The sequence below is a fragment of the Trachypithecus francoisi genome, unplaced genomic scaffold, assembly GCF_009764315.1.
Source record: "Trachypithecus francoisi isolate TF-2019V2 unplaced genomic scaffold, Tfra_2.0 Lachesis_group18, whole genome shotgun sequence".
NCBI lineage: Eukaryota > Metazoa > Chordata > Mammalia > Primates > Cercopithecidae > Trachypithecus > Trachypithecus francoisi.
The window spans coordinates 8,728,846-8,743,865 of NW_022681463.1; the positions used below are offsets into that span (position 1 = coordinate 8,728,846).

At 45.1% G+C, this 15,020-nt stretch overlaps 1 protein-coding gene across 1 annotated transcript in view; it reads left to right on the top strand.

Annotated features, from left to right (window-relative positions):
* The first annotated feature begins 6,506 nt into the window (after positions 1-6,506).
* The window catches only part of EFNB2 (ephrin B2), a 45,965-nt gene continuing 37,451 nt past the window's right edge, over positions 6,507-15,020 (top strand). Inside the window, exon 1 of the mRNA XM_033177302.1 lies at positions 6,507-7,345. Within this exon, the coding sequence (XP_033033193.1) occupies positions 7,224-7,345 (122 nt within the window). The 5' untranslated portion in view covers positions 6,507-7,223. The remainder of the gene's footprint in view (positions 7,346-15,020) is intronic.

A 15,020-nucleotide genomic window follows, 5' to 3' on the forward strand; every position in this document is an offset into this window, starting at 1 on the left:
TCTCTGCCAGGCTATGGGAAAGAGGATGTAATTGTTAATAATATACACCATCCAGTCTTTAATGTGCTGCAACAATGTAGTAATTTGTTTTTTTCATTTGTTCCCACTGCCTTTGTGTACATAAAAAACTTAAAAATTTCCCCCAATCTATTAGCAGTTAAGATGTTCCCTAATTTATTAAATATGCCTTTATTCACAATTTGTTTTTTTAGGTTATTCTTAATGCATTATAGAATTAACTATGACTTTGTTTATTTTTATTACAGTATGTAGTTATTGACATATTGTGGTTTGCAGAATTATCAATTGTATAAACTAAACCTTTAAATTAGCTTGGTGTGAGGACTCTTTAATGCTTTAAGTTGGGGAAGGGGTTTGTAGTATGAGATTTTTATCTACTTCAGTTACCCTTATGAAGACGCAGCAAATCAGACTATTTCTATCCCCAGTAATCTCCGTATTCATTTACTGTGCTGGTATGTATCCATAGCCTTTTTTTTTTTTTTTTTTGTATCACCACCTTTTCTAGATTTAGCAGTATCTTAAGAATTTTCAGTGGTTTGTATTTACTCAATTTTCTAAGTATAGTAAGCATAGAATCCTGGCTTATTAGACTTTACATATCATTTCCAATGCCCCATTTTATAACCAGGAGCCTGTCACTTCACTGACATTTCTCAAACGCTATTTCTATCCATTAGTGCGTCTGTTTTCAGTTGTCTCAATTTTCTGCATCTTTACACCCAAAACCATCTGTTTTGTTGTATTAATGGCCATGAGAAATACTGAAGACAGGCTATCTTAATTTTTGAGGCTCTCCCCTTCCAGGAGAGCCTTGTGAACAAGTACTAGTGTTATTAATCAGAGGACCTCAAGGGACTGCTGAAGTTAAAAAAAAAAAAAAAAGGCCTCAACCTAGAAGTCTAGAATGAGTGTGGAAGCCCAGGCAATAGGCCCTACTTTTTTGATTTGTTGAATTGCCATTTAACAGTGGTCTTGATTCTTTCACTGTCTTTGTTATCTGTAATGTTTTTTGTTTACTCTTGTGTTGGTTTTGGCTTTTAACATTGTCCGTGATGATGGAAAATGTGCAGTAATCTAGAAGATTTGCGTTTGCTGATAAACTACACTGTTCACTTTGTAGATATGCTTAAGATGAGTGGATTGTATTACCTAATCTATCTATGTATTTCTCCATCCATCCACTCATCCGTCCATCCTTTCTTCCATCCATCATCCATCCACCCATCCAGTATTGGTTCTACAGTAACTGATTTAGTGCCGGGAAACAGTGGAAGTGGGGGATACAGAAGACCTAATTAAGGGGTTTGTGTGTGAGAGAGAAATAACTAGCTTCTTACTCCATTAAGTATTTCCTTGGAACTTTCTTCTGATTTTACAAAGTAATACAAATCAGAATGGTTGCTTTTACATCTATGTAAGTGTTCCGCAAATGGAATGATGTGTTTTTATACCTAAGTCATTATTGGGTTTAGAAATTAAAACTTCATTGGATGTCATACTTGAAGATTTATCTTTTTCTGAACCTCCAATGGTTGATCAGAGGATATTGGGACAGTTCTATTTTTATACTTTTTATTTTTTGCTCTACCTCTAAAGAGCCAGTACATTAGAGAATAGTAACAACTCCAGTGATCCAGCCGTTTCATCACTGTTTTTGCATCAATGCTATAAAGGTGTATTTTGTTTTATTTCCGCTCCCCCGGCCCCGCCGAGATGGTGTCTTGCTCTGTCGCCCAGGCTGGAGTGCAATGATGCAGTCTTGTTTCAGTGCAACCTTCCACCTCCCAGGTTCAAGCGATTCTCCTGCCTCAGCCTCCTGAGTAGCTGGGATTACAGGCACCCACCAGCACGCCTGGCTAATTTCTGTATTTTTAGTAGAGGGAGGGTTTCACTGTGTTGGCCGGGATGGTCTCAGTCTCCTGACCTCGTGATCCACCCACCTCGACCTCCCAAAGTGCTAGGATTACAGGTGTGAGCCATCGCGCCCGGCCAAAAGTGTATGTTTTTAATGGAGTATGATTTCTAAGATTGCTAAAACTGTTGATTACCAAACCTAGGCTTATTAGGGTTAGAATAAAATGGGTTCGTTTAGCATTCGGATGATTGTCATTTTCTAGGTTTTCACTTTGGATTAAAGTAGTGACAAGTAGAAAAGGAGTTAACAAAATAATACATTATTGCAGTTGGTTTTAAGTGTTGTTGTAGCGGTAATAACTTGTTAAGTAGTGTAAAGAGGAGGCCAAAAAAAAATTATTTTATGGACCCAAAAGAGGAGATCTGTTAATGATTGTTGTCAGAAGTTTTCCTTATAAGAGTATTTAACTTTAAATTTTCATGTATGTTTGTATCAAATCAGTCTGAAAAATCCTGTTTAGAGAGGTTAAATAATAGAATTCATCATGCAATCAAGAGAGTGCACAGCTAGCTAACCATTAGCCTTCGTTTATGTCCACCACACCTCTTAATCCAGCTTGGAATCAGGAGTGGAGTTTGGTCCTCCACACTTGGTTTGCAAATAAAGAGATGAAGTTTCATGCCACGTGTGCATGCTTATTGGAGCCATTTGTATTTCCATGTATGCTGTTTTTACATTAATAGTGCTGTAAAAGAAATGAGAGGTTGAGCTTCAGATTAATATGGATACTAGTGGGAAGTACAGTATTTTTCTTCCATAGGGGATATGTGATAGTCTATAAGGTACGAGTTTTCTCTAAACTTCCCAGAGAGAAGAATGATTCTCTTTTGACCAAGAGCCTAATGTAATATTTTTCCTGCCAATCAAATAGACTCTAATATAAAATGTTTCAGTCTTTTAACAGTCTGAATTTCAGAAGCAGAAAGGGTGTTTAGCAAAGTTGAATTTTTTTTTTTTTTTTTTTTTTTTTTTTGAGACAGTTTCACTCTGTCTCCAGGCTAAAATGCAGTGGCGCGGTCTCACCCAGCTCACTGCAAGCTCCGCCTCCCGGGTTCACACCATTGTCCTGCCACAGCCTCCCGACTAGCTGGGACTACAGGCGCCCGCCACTGCACCCGGCTAATTTGTATTTTTTAGTAGAAACGGGGTTTCACGCTGTTAGCCAGGATGGTCTCCATCTCCTGACCTCGTGATCCACCCGCCTCGGCCTTCCAAAGTGCTGGGATTACAAGGGTGAGCCACCGCACCCGGCCAGCAAAGTTGATGTTAACAAAGGGTTTTATTTTCTCCTGTCAGATCTTTCCCGCAAGGATAAATGGGGGAAAATGTGATTTGCTAGAGTGCTGAAAACGTCAGTGACTTGTATGAAATAAACAGCATACAATGCCAGGAAACAAAGGGTATGATTTTGCGAGAGGCTTACAAGCTACATAGAAAATTTATGGCTTGGACAACACTTAGTCAACATATCAAATTTATTTTTGTGTAATGATATATTTAGATAAGCTTTTGTTTTTGTAGAAGTTCTGTTACATCTTTTGAAATATGTCCTAGAAATGATGGAATACTGTATAAGGAATATACAAGAAACCACCATAAGTTCTAAAGACCAAAACATGCCTAGAAATTCAAAGGGGTAGGAACATAACTACTTAGATGCATTTTTTGTTGGAGGTGGGGGAATCCACTCTTTTTAAGCTGCGATTATTTGTCATCTCATTCTACATTTATTCAGCTTTGTGTTAACCTTTATAACTCACTACGGTATTCTTTGAAATTCCCAAATCTTTATTTATTTGACTTTTCAAAACTACTTTTTGAGACGGAGTCTCTGTCGCCCAGGCTGGAGTTCTGTGGCGCGAACTCAGCTCATTGCAAGCTCCGCCTCCCGGGTTCACGCCATTCTGTCTCATCCTGTAGCTGGGACTACAGGCGCCCGCCACACCCCCGGCTAATTTTTTGTATTTTTAGTAGAGAGGGGTTTCACCGTGTTAGCCAGGATGGTCTCGATCTCCTGACGTGATCTGCCCGCCTCGGCCTCCAAAAGTGCTGGGATTACAAGCGTGAGCCACCGTGCCTGGCCTTCAAAACTTAACGGTAGAACAGTGAAGTAACTTCCTCTGTTGAAATAAAATCTCATTTGATGAGAGTTTAAATACATCTGCTAAAAGTATAGATTTCTCGAAATACATTGATCATGATTCAAAGTGTGGTAAATAAAAAAATTTTCTTTACCAAGTTTTCCCAATAATTTAATTGTAAAATGAAGTCCAAATACCAAGAGATATGACACTGATGGGATTGGTTCTTGGTTTGGCATGCTTTGGAAATTCTATTTTGTCTTGTGTATGCCAGTATGACCTACTTTTTGCCTGGCATGTTATACAGTAGTAAATACAAATGGCTTTGAGGTGATGCTTTTAACTACCAAAATTACCATTAAATAGTAGAATGTCGACATCTTGGAAGTGAGTTGCTACTGCTGATGGTTTTCACGTCGTCTGCATTTGAATCTCTGTTGACTGAAACTAAGCTGTGTATTCTCACACTTTATATCATAGATTTTTGTGTGTGTAGGATTCCTTTTCAGTCAAATATGCACTTTGTTTTGAAAAGGAAGCGATTTTAAAATGTGTATTTACATTTGTCCCAAGGTAAAACGCTTTGGATGTGAGACTATCTGATTTACTGAAAATGTTATTTTTGGAAGCTGTCTTATTTTCAGACAATGCAAATTTCCTGTATTTAGTTTACTTGGAGAGGAGGATGTAGTGAGGTAAGAGGTCACAATTTAAATTTCACAATGTAAGTTTGTCAAAAGGTACTGAGTACCCAGTGTTCTTTTAAAAGATCATTTAAGCTAACTTTATGTTCCATTTCAATGAGTTCCTTAAATGGTATTTTAGCATATTAAAAACTAGCCCTTTCTCATCCTTGTCAAGTTAGGAGTCATAGTGCCTACTCCTTCCTGGGTTTTTGGTGCTTCCTGGGAATCCGCTGTTCAAATCGGCATACCGTGGTGGGGCCTTTTTAAAATACGTATTTTCTCAGTTTGAAGGCTTATTTAAAATTAAAATAAATTATGAAAGTTTTCTGCTCTCAAAGATCTGTTTGGAAGAGTAAGTGTATTCAGTACTTCGTATGCCTTAATGTGTTTTCGATCTTAAACTAGTCTTCACAAGCTTTTACCACTCCAGTTAAGATGTATACGTTAACTTAGACTAATGTTTAAAAACGGATACTTAAAAGCAACGTACCATAAAAATCTTCAGAAATTGTTACAAAGAAGAGTGAAAGAAAACAAGGTGTTTTTATCATATGCATTTTCTGTTTTAAATTTAGCGTAGTGGATAATTTGTTTTAAAAATACGTAATGTGTAGAATTACTGCCCAGTTTGTGTTTGAAACATAAATCCTGGGGTGGACGACATTAAATTTAAAAAAAAAAGTGGGCATACAGTATATTTTAATTTTTCACATTGAATCGTACATTTGCGCCGTGCCTTATTTCTACCGTGTTCTTCCTACTGTTGGACATACAAAGAGACTTTCCTTAGAACTGTGACTTGATTAGATGCTGCAGGATGCTGGATCCGGTCGCAGCACCGCGGAGCTCTCGAGATGCGGGAGAAGCAAAGCTGGCCGCTAGTGGGCGCTGTGGCTCCGTGGAAGTCACGGACGAGCGTCGGCACCGGCGCTCGACCGAGAAAAGTAGTGAGTTGTTCCTGCCAGCTCTGTTCTGGGGTCTTGCCGTGTGAGAAGCACATGCCTTGACTTTTCCATCTCACACCCTCTAAATCTCTGGTCACTTTGGGAAGCGGGCGTGTCTCCTAGGGGCTAGTGAAACGGTCCCCGCGGTCGTGCCTGTGCCGGCGACACGCGGGGAAAGCTCCAGGGGCGCCAGGAGGGAAGGGAGACGCCCGCGGAGAAGGCGGGAGGCGACGACGCTCGGGCCCTGATTAGAGCTGCCAATTCCGGCGCTGCGTCGCGGGAATCGTCTTGCAATTCCCGGCCCCACTGACTGAAGAGGAGCCGTAGGCGATTGGTACCAAAATCAAGTGGGAAGCCCTCGCCGAGAGGCGTCGGGAGAAGCGCGCAGAAGCCGGGAGCTCTAAGGGTGTGCGCGGAGTGCAAGTCCTGCATGCGGGGCAGCGCCGCATCTGCGGAGGGTAGCCGCGGAGCGGAGCCCGTTGCCTTCCGCACCGCGCGAGGTAAAGCCGCGCCCACTGATTCCGCCGAGGGGGAAGGCGCACCCGGGCGCGGGGACAGGTGGCCCGCTACTCTGCCGTCGCAGTTTCCACGTCTGCACCGCGCCCAGGAGGCCTCTTGCCGCCCCGGGGGCGCCCTGTGCACGCGCGGAGCGCTTCTCCCTCTCGGCCTCTGCTCGGCTCCCGCCGCCCGAGGGCCTCGGGGGCGGGGCTCACCTGTCAGCCCGAGCCCCGCCTCATGGCGCCCAATGTCGGGCGGAGATGGCGGACGGACGGACCGGCCGCCCAACCAGTGCACTGCTCCTGAGCCGTGGGCCAATGGCCTTCGCGCGGCGGGGCGGGGCCCCGCGTTTATAGCGCTCTGACAGCGCGCCGGCCGCGCTGACTCTCCTCGGCGGGGACCGCGGCGCCGGCCGAAGTGAGGAGCTGCGCACGCAGCGGGTCCCGGCGCCCTCCCCGCACACAAAGGCCCGCGCACGTCCGGAGCCCGCGGCGGGGATCCAGCTCCCTCCTGCCTACCTTGGGGGCCGGGAGCCGCGCGGACTGAGGAGGCTCCTGCGCGCCCGGAGGCGCTCTACTCCGCTCCGTGCTCCGGGACATGGAAACGCGCCGACGCGGCGCCCGCGCACTCGGGCCGCTGCCCACTGCACTGGATCTATAATCACAGGCGACCCCGCTCGGGGTGCAGCGCCCGCCGCCCGCGCCGGTAGTCTGCTCCGGATCTTTGTGTCCCAGCCCGCACCCGCCCCGCGCCCAACCGCTCGCCGCGGCCGGCCCGGCACCCTGGAGCCACACGGGAGTCGGCCGTCCGAGCTGCGTCCGGCGCGGCGCCCCGGAACCCCGAGTCTGCCGCGCCGCCGCGCCCCGCGCGTGCGCTCCCGCCCTGCGCCCTGAGGGCCCTGGAGGGCGAGCGCACCTGGCCCGGCGACCGCTGGAGCTGCGCAGCGCGCCCCGGAGCTACCTGCGGGCGCCCGCTGTCTTCCCCGCCTGTCTGCTCCGGAGGATTGGGGGTCCCAGCCTGCGTCCCGTCCGTCCCTTCTTGGCCCGGAGTGCGTGGAGCTGGGAGTGGCTTCGCCATGGCTGTGAGGAGGGACTCGGTGTGGAAGTACTGCTGGGGAGTTTTGATGGTTTTATGCAGAACTGCGATTTCCAAATCGATAGTTTTAGAGCCTATCTATTGGAATTCCTCGAACTCCAAGTAAGTGGCGTCCGCGATCCCCCTAGGTCCTCACCCCGGGGTCCGCCGCGCCGTCCGGGCGGGAGGAGGGGTCAGTCCGCGGGGCCTCGGAGCCTGTTTCTGGAACCTCGGTTCCCCGTCTCCCACCCCCAACCCCCGCCCCATTTCATTAGGTGGAGACTCCTCGCTCGGCTTTCCAACCCGAGCGCCGCTGGAAGGGACGGTCTCCCCAGCTTTCCTCCCCCGAGCCCTCCCGGGCGCTAAAAGCTCCTATCGGCTCGAGTGTCACGTCCGGGAAGGTGTCCGATGGCGATACCTGACCCTCTCGTTTTCGAGGACGAAGGACATGGCCACAGTCTAGGCTGGCCGGCGCGCAGGGACTGGCGGGCTCTGGAGACAGGCGGAGATGCTGCATTCACCGGGAGCGCGGGCGGCGGGGTCCGGGGCCCGCGGGCGACCGGGGTGGCAGGACGCGGGCAGCGGAGCGCGTCCTGGAGAGGGGAGCCTGGGGTCGCTACGCTGTCTGCAGAGCCCTGGAGCCGGGGCGCCTTGGTACCGCGCCGCCAGCCCGAGAGTGCGCGGGGAGCTCGCCTGCTTCGCAGGAGAACTCGGGCGGCGAGCCCTTTCCTCCGCGCCGGGGAGACGGGCCTTAGGCTTCTCCCTGAGGGCCCGCCGCACCTCGGCCTCCCGCTTCGTTCATAAGCCAGTAGCCCCGGAGTATGCGGTCTCGATAGCCGACCTGATTGTAATGCACTTTCTGTAAAAGCTTAGGGCCCTGCCCAGTCGACACTGCTCCTGAAGCCTTCTCCCTCGGGACCCTGGTAGGCATGGGATCCTTAGGATCAGACTTGCTCATCGCTTCTCGGCCCTTTGGCTAAGATCAAGTGTAGGATCAGACTTGCTCTTATCGGACGCTACAGCCGGGAGCGAGCCAGGCCTTGTGGAGAGTAACTTTCAGTTTGGGCCACCAGAGTGCATTCAGAATTTAGAAAATGCCATCCTTCCCCAAATCTGTGTGGTCATAACTCATAGTCATCTGGGCATTCAGTACTGTATATCCCTTGATTTCGAATCACAGCCAAAACACGTTTTACAGAATCATGGAATTGTGGTCTCGGGAAACTTGAAGAAGTATGCAGACATTAGCTGGTTTCTGGAGAAAACGTTTGAGATCAGAAGCAAAATCAATGACCTAATTGAAGTTGAGCAAGTTGGGCCTGGTTTTAGGAGAAAAGAAATGGGGGATTGATTTAGAAATCACGTCTTAATTAAAGGAGTGTGTCCATTCTCTTAAAAGTGTCAAATTTCAAATTCACTAACATGTTAACCAAGAATCCCTTTATGAAAAGGGCAAAAACGTCGGTTACAAATCGGTTTAAACAAATGTTTGTATGATGCTAGAAGGCACTTTCAACACCGCTCATTCGGAGAAGTTACTTAGCTCAGCCTCCTTCTATGTAGTCTGCTCTTGCATGGATTGTATTTTTAATGTAAATTATTGTATTTTCTGATGAAGTACTGGCGGCGGAATTTTTGCATCGATGCCGGCACGGGAGGCGCCAGGTGGTGCCGGAAGGAGCCGGGCTAGGACCTCGTGCTGCAGCGGGCCCCGGAGTCCGGGGGAGGCAGGCGGGCAGGCGGGCGGGCGGGCGGGCGAGGCGGCCGGGGGGAGCCCGCGGCGCCGCTGTCCGCCCGGTGCCTCCAGAGGTCACTCTTCCATGCGGAATCGCGCAGCGCCAGGCCTCGCCCCTCCCCCAGGCAGCCTGCTCCAGCCACTCTGCACTTTCACTGACCGGCTTTCTTTAGGGTTGATTTTTTTTTCCTATGAGGATTTAATATTTCTGCTTAAATCTAGTTGAAAGAAATTCCGTTAGCCTCTTCAGCGTTTAGTTCGGTGTGTGTGTATCTTTATCTTTGCGTTATTATTATTAGTTTGTGTGCATCCGGTAAGAGGATTAGAAATACCTAGTTGGGAGAAAAAGAAAGGTAGAACAATAGTTATTTCAACCTAAGGTTTCTACATTAATAACTTCTTTATGTAATGTGTTGAGGTGGGGGGTCCCGGGGGGAGGTGACAGGTACTTACCCCCCGCCCCCCCACCGCATTCTGATGATAAAGGTGAGTCTGTCTTTCCCAGCTATGTCCAGACCTGCGAGGCCCCAGCGTTTCGGGAAGCTTGCGGTTTGCGCGGCTGAGGTTGCTGCTGCTGTCTTGTCCTCCACAGGCAGCATTTCTTTTAAAATTCTCCTGATAACGGCTTTCCTGGATGACTGGATAATGTGTCCCTCCTGGAAAAGGTCTCCTTTGCAGCTGAATGCTAGCTCCAGAGATCAGAAAGATTTCTTCCTGTGGGAGCCATAGGAAAGAGCCCTCTCTAAGTTCTTGAGAATGCATACAACCCCCTGATGCCAGGGGGTCGCTTTCCTTGGGGAAGTTTTATATTTATTTCCAGGGGAAAGTTTCAGTTGGTAAATACGATGTGGCAGGAAGGTAGTCAAATGCATTGAAGTTTCACATCAGTTCCTAGGAACTGTGGAACAATTCATTTGTAATGAAGCCGCCATCAGTAATTAGATTTGTTTCATTCAGAGGTCAGCTTTTTTAGCAGGTGGTCGACACAGGGAGCATGCAGCAGCTGTTTGGATACAGGGTCCAGAAAACCCTTTGTAAATTCAGCGTCTCCGTAACTACTTTAATCACATTGTTGGCTGGCCTGCCGCTGACTGTATGTAATAATGGAAAGATGTCCTGCGTGCTGAAACAGTAGCTGCCCTGTTAGGTTATTCACATTGCTTTGATATGTTCTGGTAGAGTTGGGTCTGTTGTAGCCATTTTGGTTGTTTAAAGTTTTTTTTGTTTTGTTTTGTTTTGTTTTGTTTTAATTCAGAGAACAGTAATGCCTAGCTTCCATTTTTAACTAACACTTAAGTGAAACATTTTTTTCCAAGAGGGAAAAAATTTTGGCCTAAGTAAAGTAGGAGGCTCTTTTTTAAAAAAAAAATTAATTTAGCTTTAATGTGAGCAGATCTGTATTGGTATGGTGTTTTGCAATGCATTACACTGACTTTGTTGAGAATTTCGAGTACTCATGCCTTATTTCTGGGGTTGCCATTCCCTATGCATCACATACTAGTTAGTTAACATAGCATGTTGCTTTTCCCATGTAATTTTTTCCCTATGTAATACCGGTACATAGAATGACTTGATACAAAAGAATGGCTGGCTAATATCCAGATAACGTATAATACATGGGCTTCACCACAATCAGGCTCTGAATAAATACAGACCTGTCAGAGATTGATAAAATAAACTACAATGGATAGTGCTGTTTAAACAGTCCATTCAATAACATATATAAGCCAGCCTGCCTTCCATTGTGTCTGAAATTCTTATTTTTGTAGGTAAACAAATGCACATTCAGCACTGATTGAATAGCCCCTTGAACTATGCTCCACAGTTTGCGTTTGGGTTAATCTTGTCGGTTTTAATATAGAGAGAAAAAAGCTCAAAGCACCAGGGGTGGAATTGTTAGTGCTTTCACATCCACATTCCTCACATTTTGTCAGGATGATAAACTGTAGGTAATGGACTGTCGTCGTTCTACAGGACAACTGAGCCAGGCAGAGCACAAAGACCAAGCAAAAACGACACCTCACAACATGCTTGGTAGCCTTGTTTTCAGATGAGAATTTATTTGAGAATCATGTGTCTAGGGACTGCACATCTTAACCTCAACAATTACAGCTTCAAGCCCCAGAAACAGGAGCTAGAGGTTAAGATGATTTGTTAAGCACTTGGTTCTAAATCTTTTACAAAGCATAAGCTGTTGACGCTTGCTCTACTGATGCAAAGAAATGCAAATGACTCCAACATTTCCAAAGGCTTCTGACTTAAGCTAAAGTATGTGGACAGGTGAATTAGCCATTGACCTGAAGACCAGCTAAAAACTACGCGGTTGAATGGTTTCTCCACGTAGAGTCAGCTGAAGAACAATTGGTAGATTTATATTAAAACCTCTTGTCTGTAAACTTACTGAGGTGCATCCTTCGGTTGGTGGATCAGTGAGATAATTGCCTTCAGATGAACATGTGACTGGAGCAACTAAATCCTTGCTGTCTTTCCTTCCACTGAAATCTTCCAGGTAGCTCCCGAGAGCTTCAGGATGACACCAAACTTCGGACGACGTTTTAGAGTGCGTTCACCTAATGGGAAACTATTAGATCCCATCATGACTGCAGTAATGCGTCATAGGAATGGGAGTGGCAGGGAAAAAGGAAATACAGATTGTAGACCCTAATACAAAAATTTTTAGGAAAGGTATTTCTTGAACATTTTATGAAAACTTCATTCTTCAAATGCTTAATTGCAAATTAGACAAAAAAGAAGTGCTCTTCTAAGGAAGATGATTAAACTGGTCCTCCTATCAGCCTAATCTCTGCCTGCCTTTGCTGCTGACATAAAGAACCTGTTTTTCAGGTCACTTAATATACATCTACATAGATTTGCTTATGAGCTCACCCTTTGTGTAGCGGAGTAGAGCCTTAAAGAGGAGTGCTCAACTGTTTAAAATATTTTGATTAAAATATGCAGAACCCATAGAACTATAAGCTTCTAGTCAGGAATTAGCTCTTTCAGGGAAGAGCTCCCCCCTTCTTTTTAAGGGGGGGAATTAGAAAGAGGCTGGGGGAGGAATATAAGAACAGCAAAGAAGGAAGGATAGCAAATGGGACATGTTCCGAACAGCTTGGAAAAACTCCTGTGGCTTCATTGTCTCTATAAAGCCAAAGAATACAAAGACGTAAGTAATTCAGCCCTTCTCCCATGATGGAAGGTGGAAGCCGTTGACATGCCTCCCCTGTTTAACTTGTTTAACTCCCATTTTAAATTCAGCACGATACTGGCCGTGTGAACTCTGAAGATTTCTTTAGTAATCCATTTTGTAGTTCCGAATCAAAAACAAAGTGAAAGGGTCTGACACAATTTGCTTTTATTTTTAGGCAAATCAACCCTGGTCATAGTTAATAAGGGGATTACAACTCAGACTAGGTCTTTACAGATGTGATGTAAATCAAGGGCAGAGTATAAAGAAACTGATCCCTTTTGATTGAAGTATGGTAAAAAGGCATAGAGAAACTAGCAGCAGTAATCTGATTGTATGGCAATAAAACCACCATTTTCTGTCTTTCAGATAAAAATAATGTGGTAAATCCATGCAGTTCATAAGATGTAAAGGCAGATAAAGGGTGAAGCCATGGCAACATATAGATTAGCTTGATGTTAGAAATGACACGTCTCTGAAAAGGGTGCGGGACGAAGGCCCTTGCCTCCAGGCTGTTGGGCATTATGTGAGAACCACACAGACTTGGAAACTGGGATTAGGAAGTATGAAAGCTCTACTTGTGGTCTGGGATGGCTGAGGCGGTAAAGAAAAGCTGCTCAGTTCTTGCTCATTGGTGGTGGATAATATGGCAAAGGTAGATTTCATTGACTGCCTTTTTTATAGATTGAGATAGAGGCTGATTAAAACTTCAGATCACTGCAATTGTTAGGGCCTGGGAGATTTTCCTTTTTAACTCCTGGCCTAACAGCGGCAGCCGTTCTGTAGGATTAACTGCACTTCGCGGTCGTTGCCTTAATCTATTTGGGCTTCAGACAGGGACATGCTGGGAAGGAACAGAGACCAGAGGGGATAGGTAGGGCTGGGGTTATCTGAAAAGAAAACAGAGACCTTTTGATTTCAGCCATCTTTTCAGGCCCAGCTCCCTCTCCCGCTGCATGGGAGAAGCAAAGGTAGACAGGACGCATTGTCCCTCTCCCCCAGCCACAGAGCTCTTCTCTGAGTGTTGGCTTTCCCACCCTGGAAAAAAATATATCATACAATTTTTAAAAGGGGAGGGGGGAATTCAGTTTTAATTCAAATGAGTAGTAATCCAAGATGCCAGAAGCAGTGAGCTCTACTTAGATGTAATTTTACTCATAAATGTGAGTCTTAAACTTTGAGCTGAATGGGGTAGGCTACCTTAGTGTAAACTACAGGATTATAAAAATATTAGTGCTGCCCAGCTTTAAAGTCAAAAACAAACAAATCTCTGTGCTGTTGTTGTCCTGAACAACCTTGTAAATAAGCTAGACTTTTGTTTTTGCCTTCCATACTTTCCATTTCAGCCATGAAACAAAATAAGTCATTGAAACCACGATTGGGTTCCATGCAGAGTGACATCCTCAATTGGGTCAAGCCAGAAGGAAATACTTGCTCGATTGCCTCCTATTTGGCATCATAGAAAAGTCTTGGCACTTCTTTGAGAGCGTCTGAGCTCTCAAGACATTGAAAATGCCAAAGGCTGCAAACACGTTGAGTGTCTTTCTTGATGGAGTGCATCTTGGTGTGTTTTACAGAGGGGAATTCAGTGCTGTTGTTTTTTTGTTTTTGTTTTTGTTTTTAACAGCAACATAGGGCCCTTCTAGACTGTTGGATTCTCTAAGTGTCTGATGAAAATGGTCATTAAATAGTAAATATTATATTTTAGACCCATTTCACTGATTTTGTTCCAAATTCTCACCTGACTTGAGCACCTGTTTGGGGCTGTAGATATATTGCCTTTGTTGCCTGTTTTTCTCATTACTATGGGAATTACTATAGCCACTACTATGTAGCTCTCATAGACCAAAAACATTTTTAAAGTATTGCATATAGGCTGGCCACATCCAGTGCCTGTTACTTTTTCTAACTTAATTCAGCAGCCTGTATTAATAGATCCATTTCATGTGTCTAGCTTCATCAGAGAAGGGATACCCCCTAATTTACAAGCTGGTCACATCCAAGCACCTTGCATTCTACACTTGACAATGATTGCTAATGGCCCATTCAGCTAAAGTATTTGCTTGTTAACAGGGAACAGAGCATGATAAATGTCCAGCAAGCTTGCCGCCTCCTTCAGCTTTTCAAACGCAGACTGGTGCATATTTATGGCAGGCAAATGACAAAAGAAACAGCTGAATTGCCTGGCCTCCAGCTTTCTATCAGAAACAGGGTGAAAGTGATTAAAGCAGTCATTCAAGAAAGCCCTGCCATTTGTTTACTAACCTTCATCCAACATTTAGCTTTGCCGTCTACCTGTGAGAAGATATTTCAGAAGTATTGGAGGTAAGGAAGGAGGATCTAGCAAACCAGTGAAAAGAGTAGGTGACCAGTTATAAAATGCTTTCCATGCACATCGAATGCCAGGCAAACCTATTTCTGTTATTCCAGCAGAGATCAGCAGTGGCTCTAGACGATTAACATGTTTTCCTTTCATGTATAAATTCAGATATGTGATTCTAGTCCAAAGCATTCTGTGGCTGGGAAGTACGTACTTGCTGATTTCAAATAAGAAAACATAGCTAGGGACAGCTCCATTAAACAAGTTGTTTCTGCCCTTAGTAATTCTCTAAACAAAATAGGAAGAAAAAGTGGGTAGTAGTGGAGTATGAATAGTGTGCTTTTTTCGTTCTCTAAACCCCGAGTAGGTAAGCGCTCAAACTGCTCTGTGGGGGGCACGCAGTGAGAGCCCCGTGAATGAACCACTGCTGTTCTGCCATACTTTATTAATTTATTTATATTATTATTTTATTGTTTTTATATATTATAATTATGTATTTATATCACTAGTATATTTTCTCAATTTAAATCCTATTGCATCCAATTTTAATTACAAT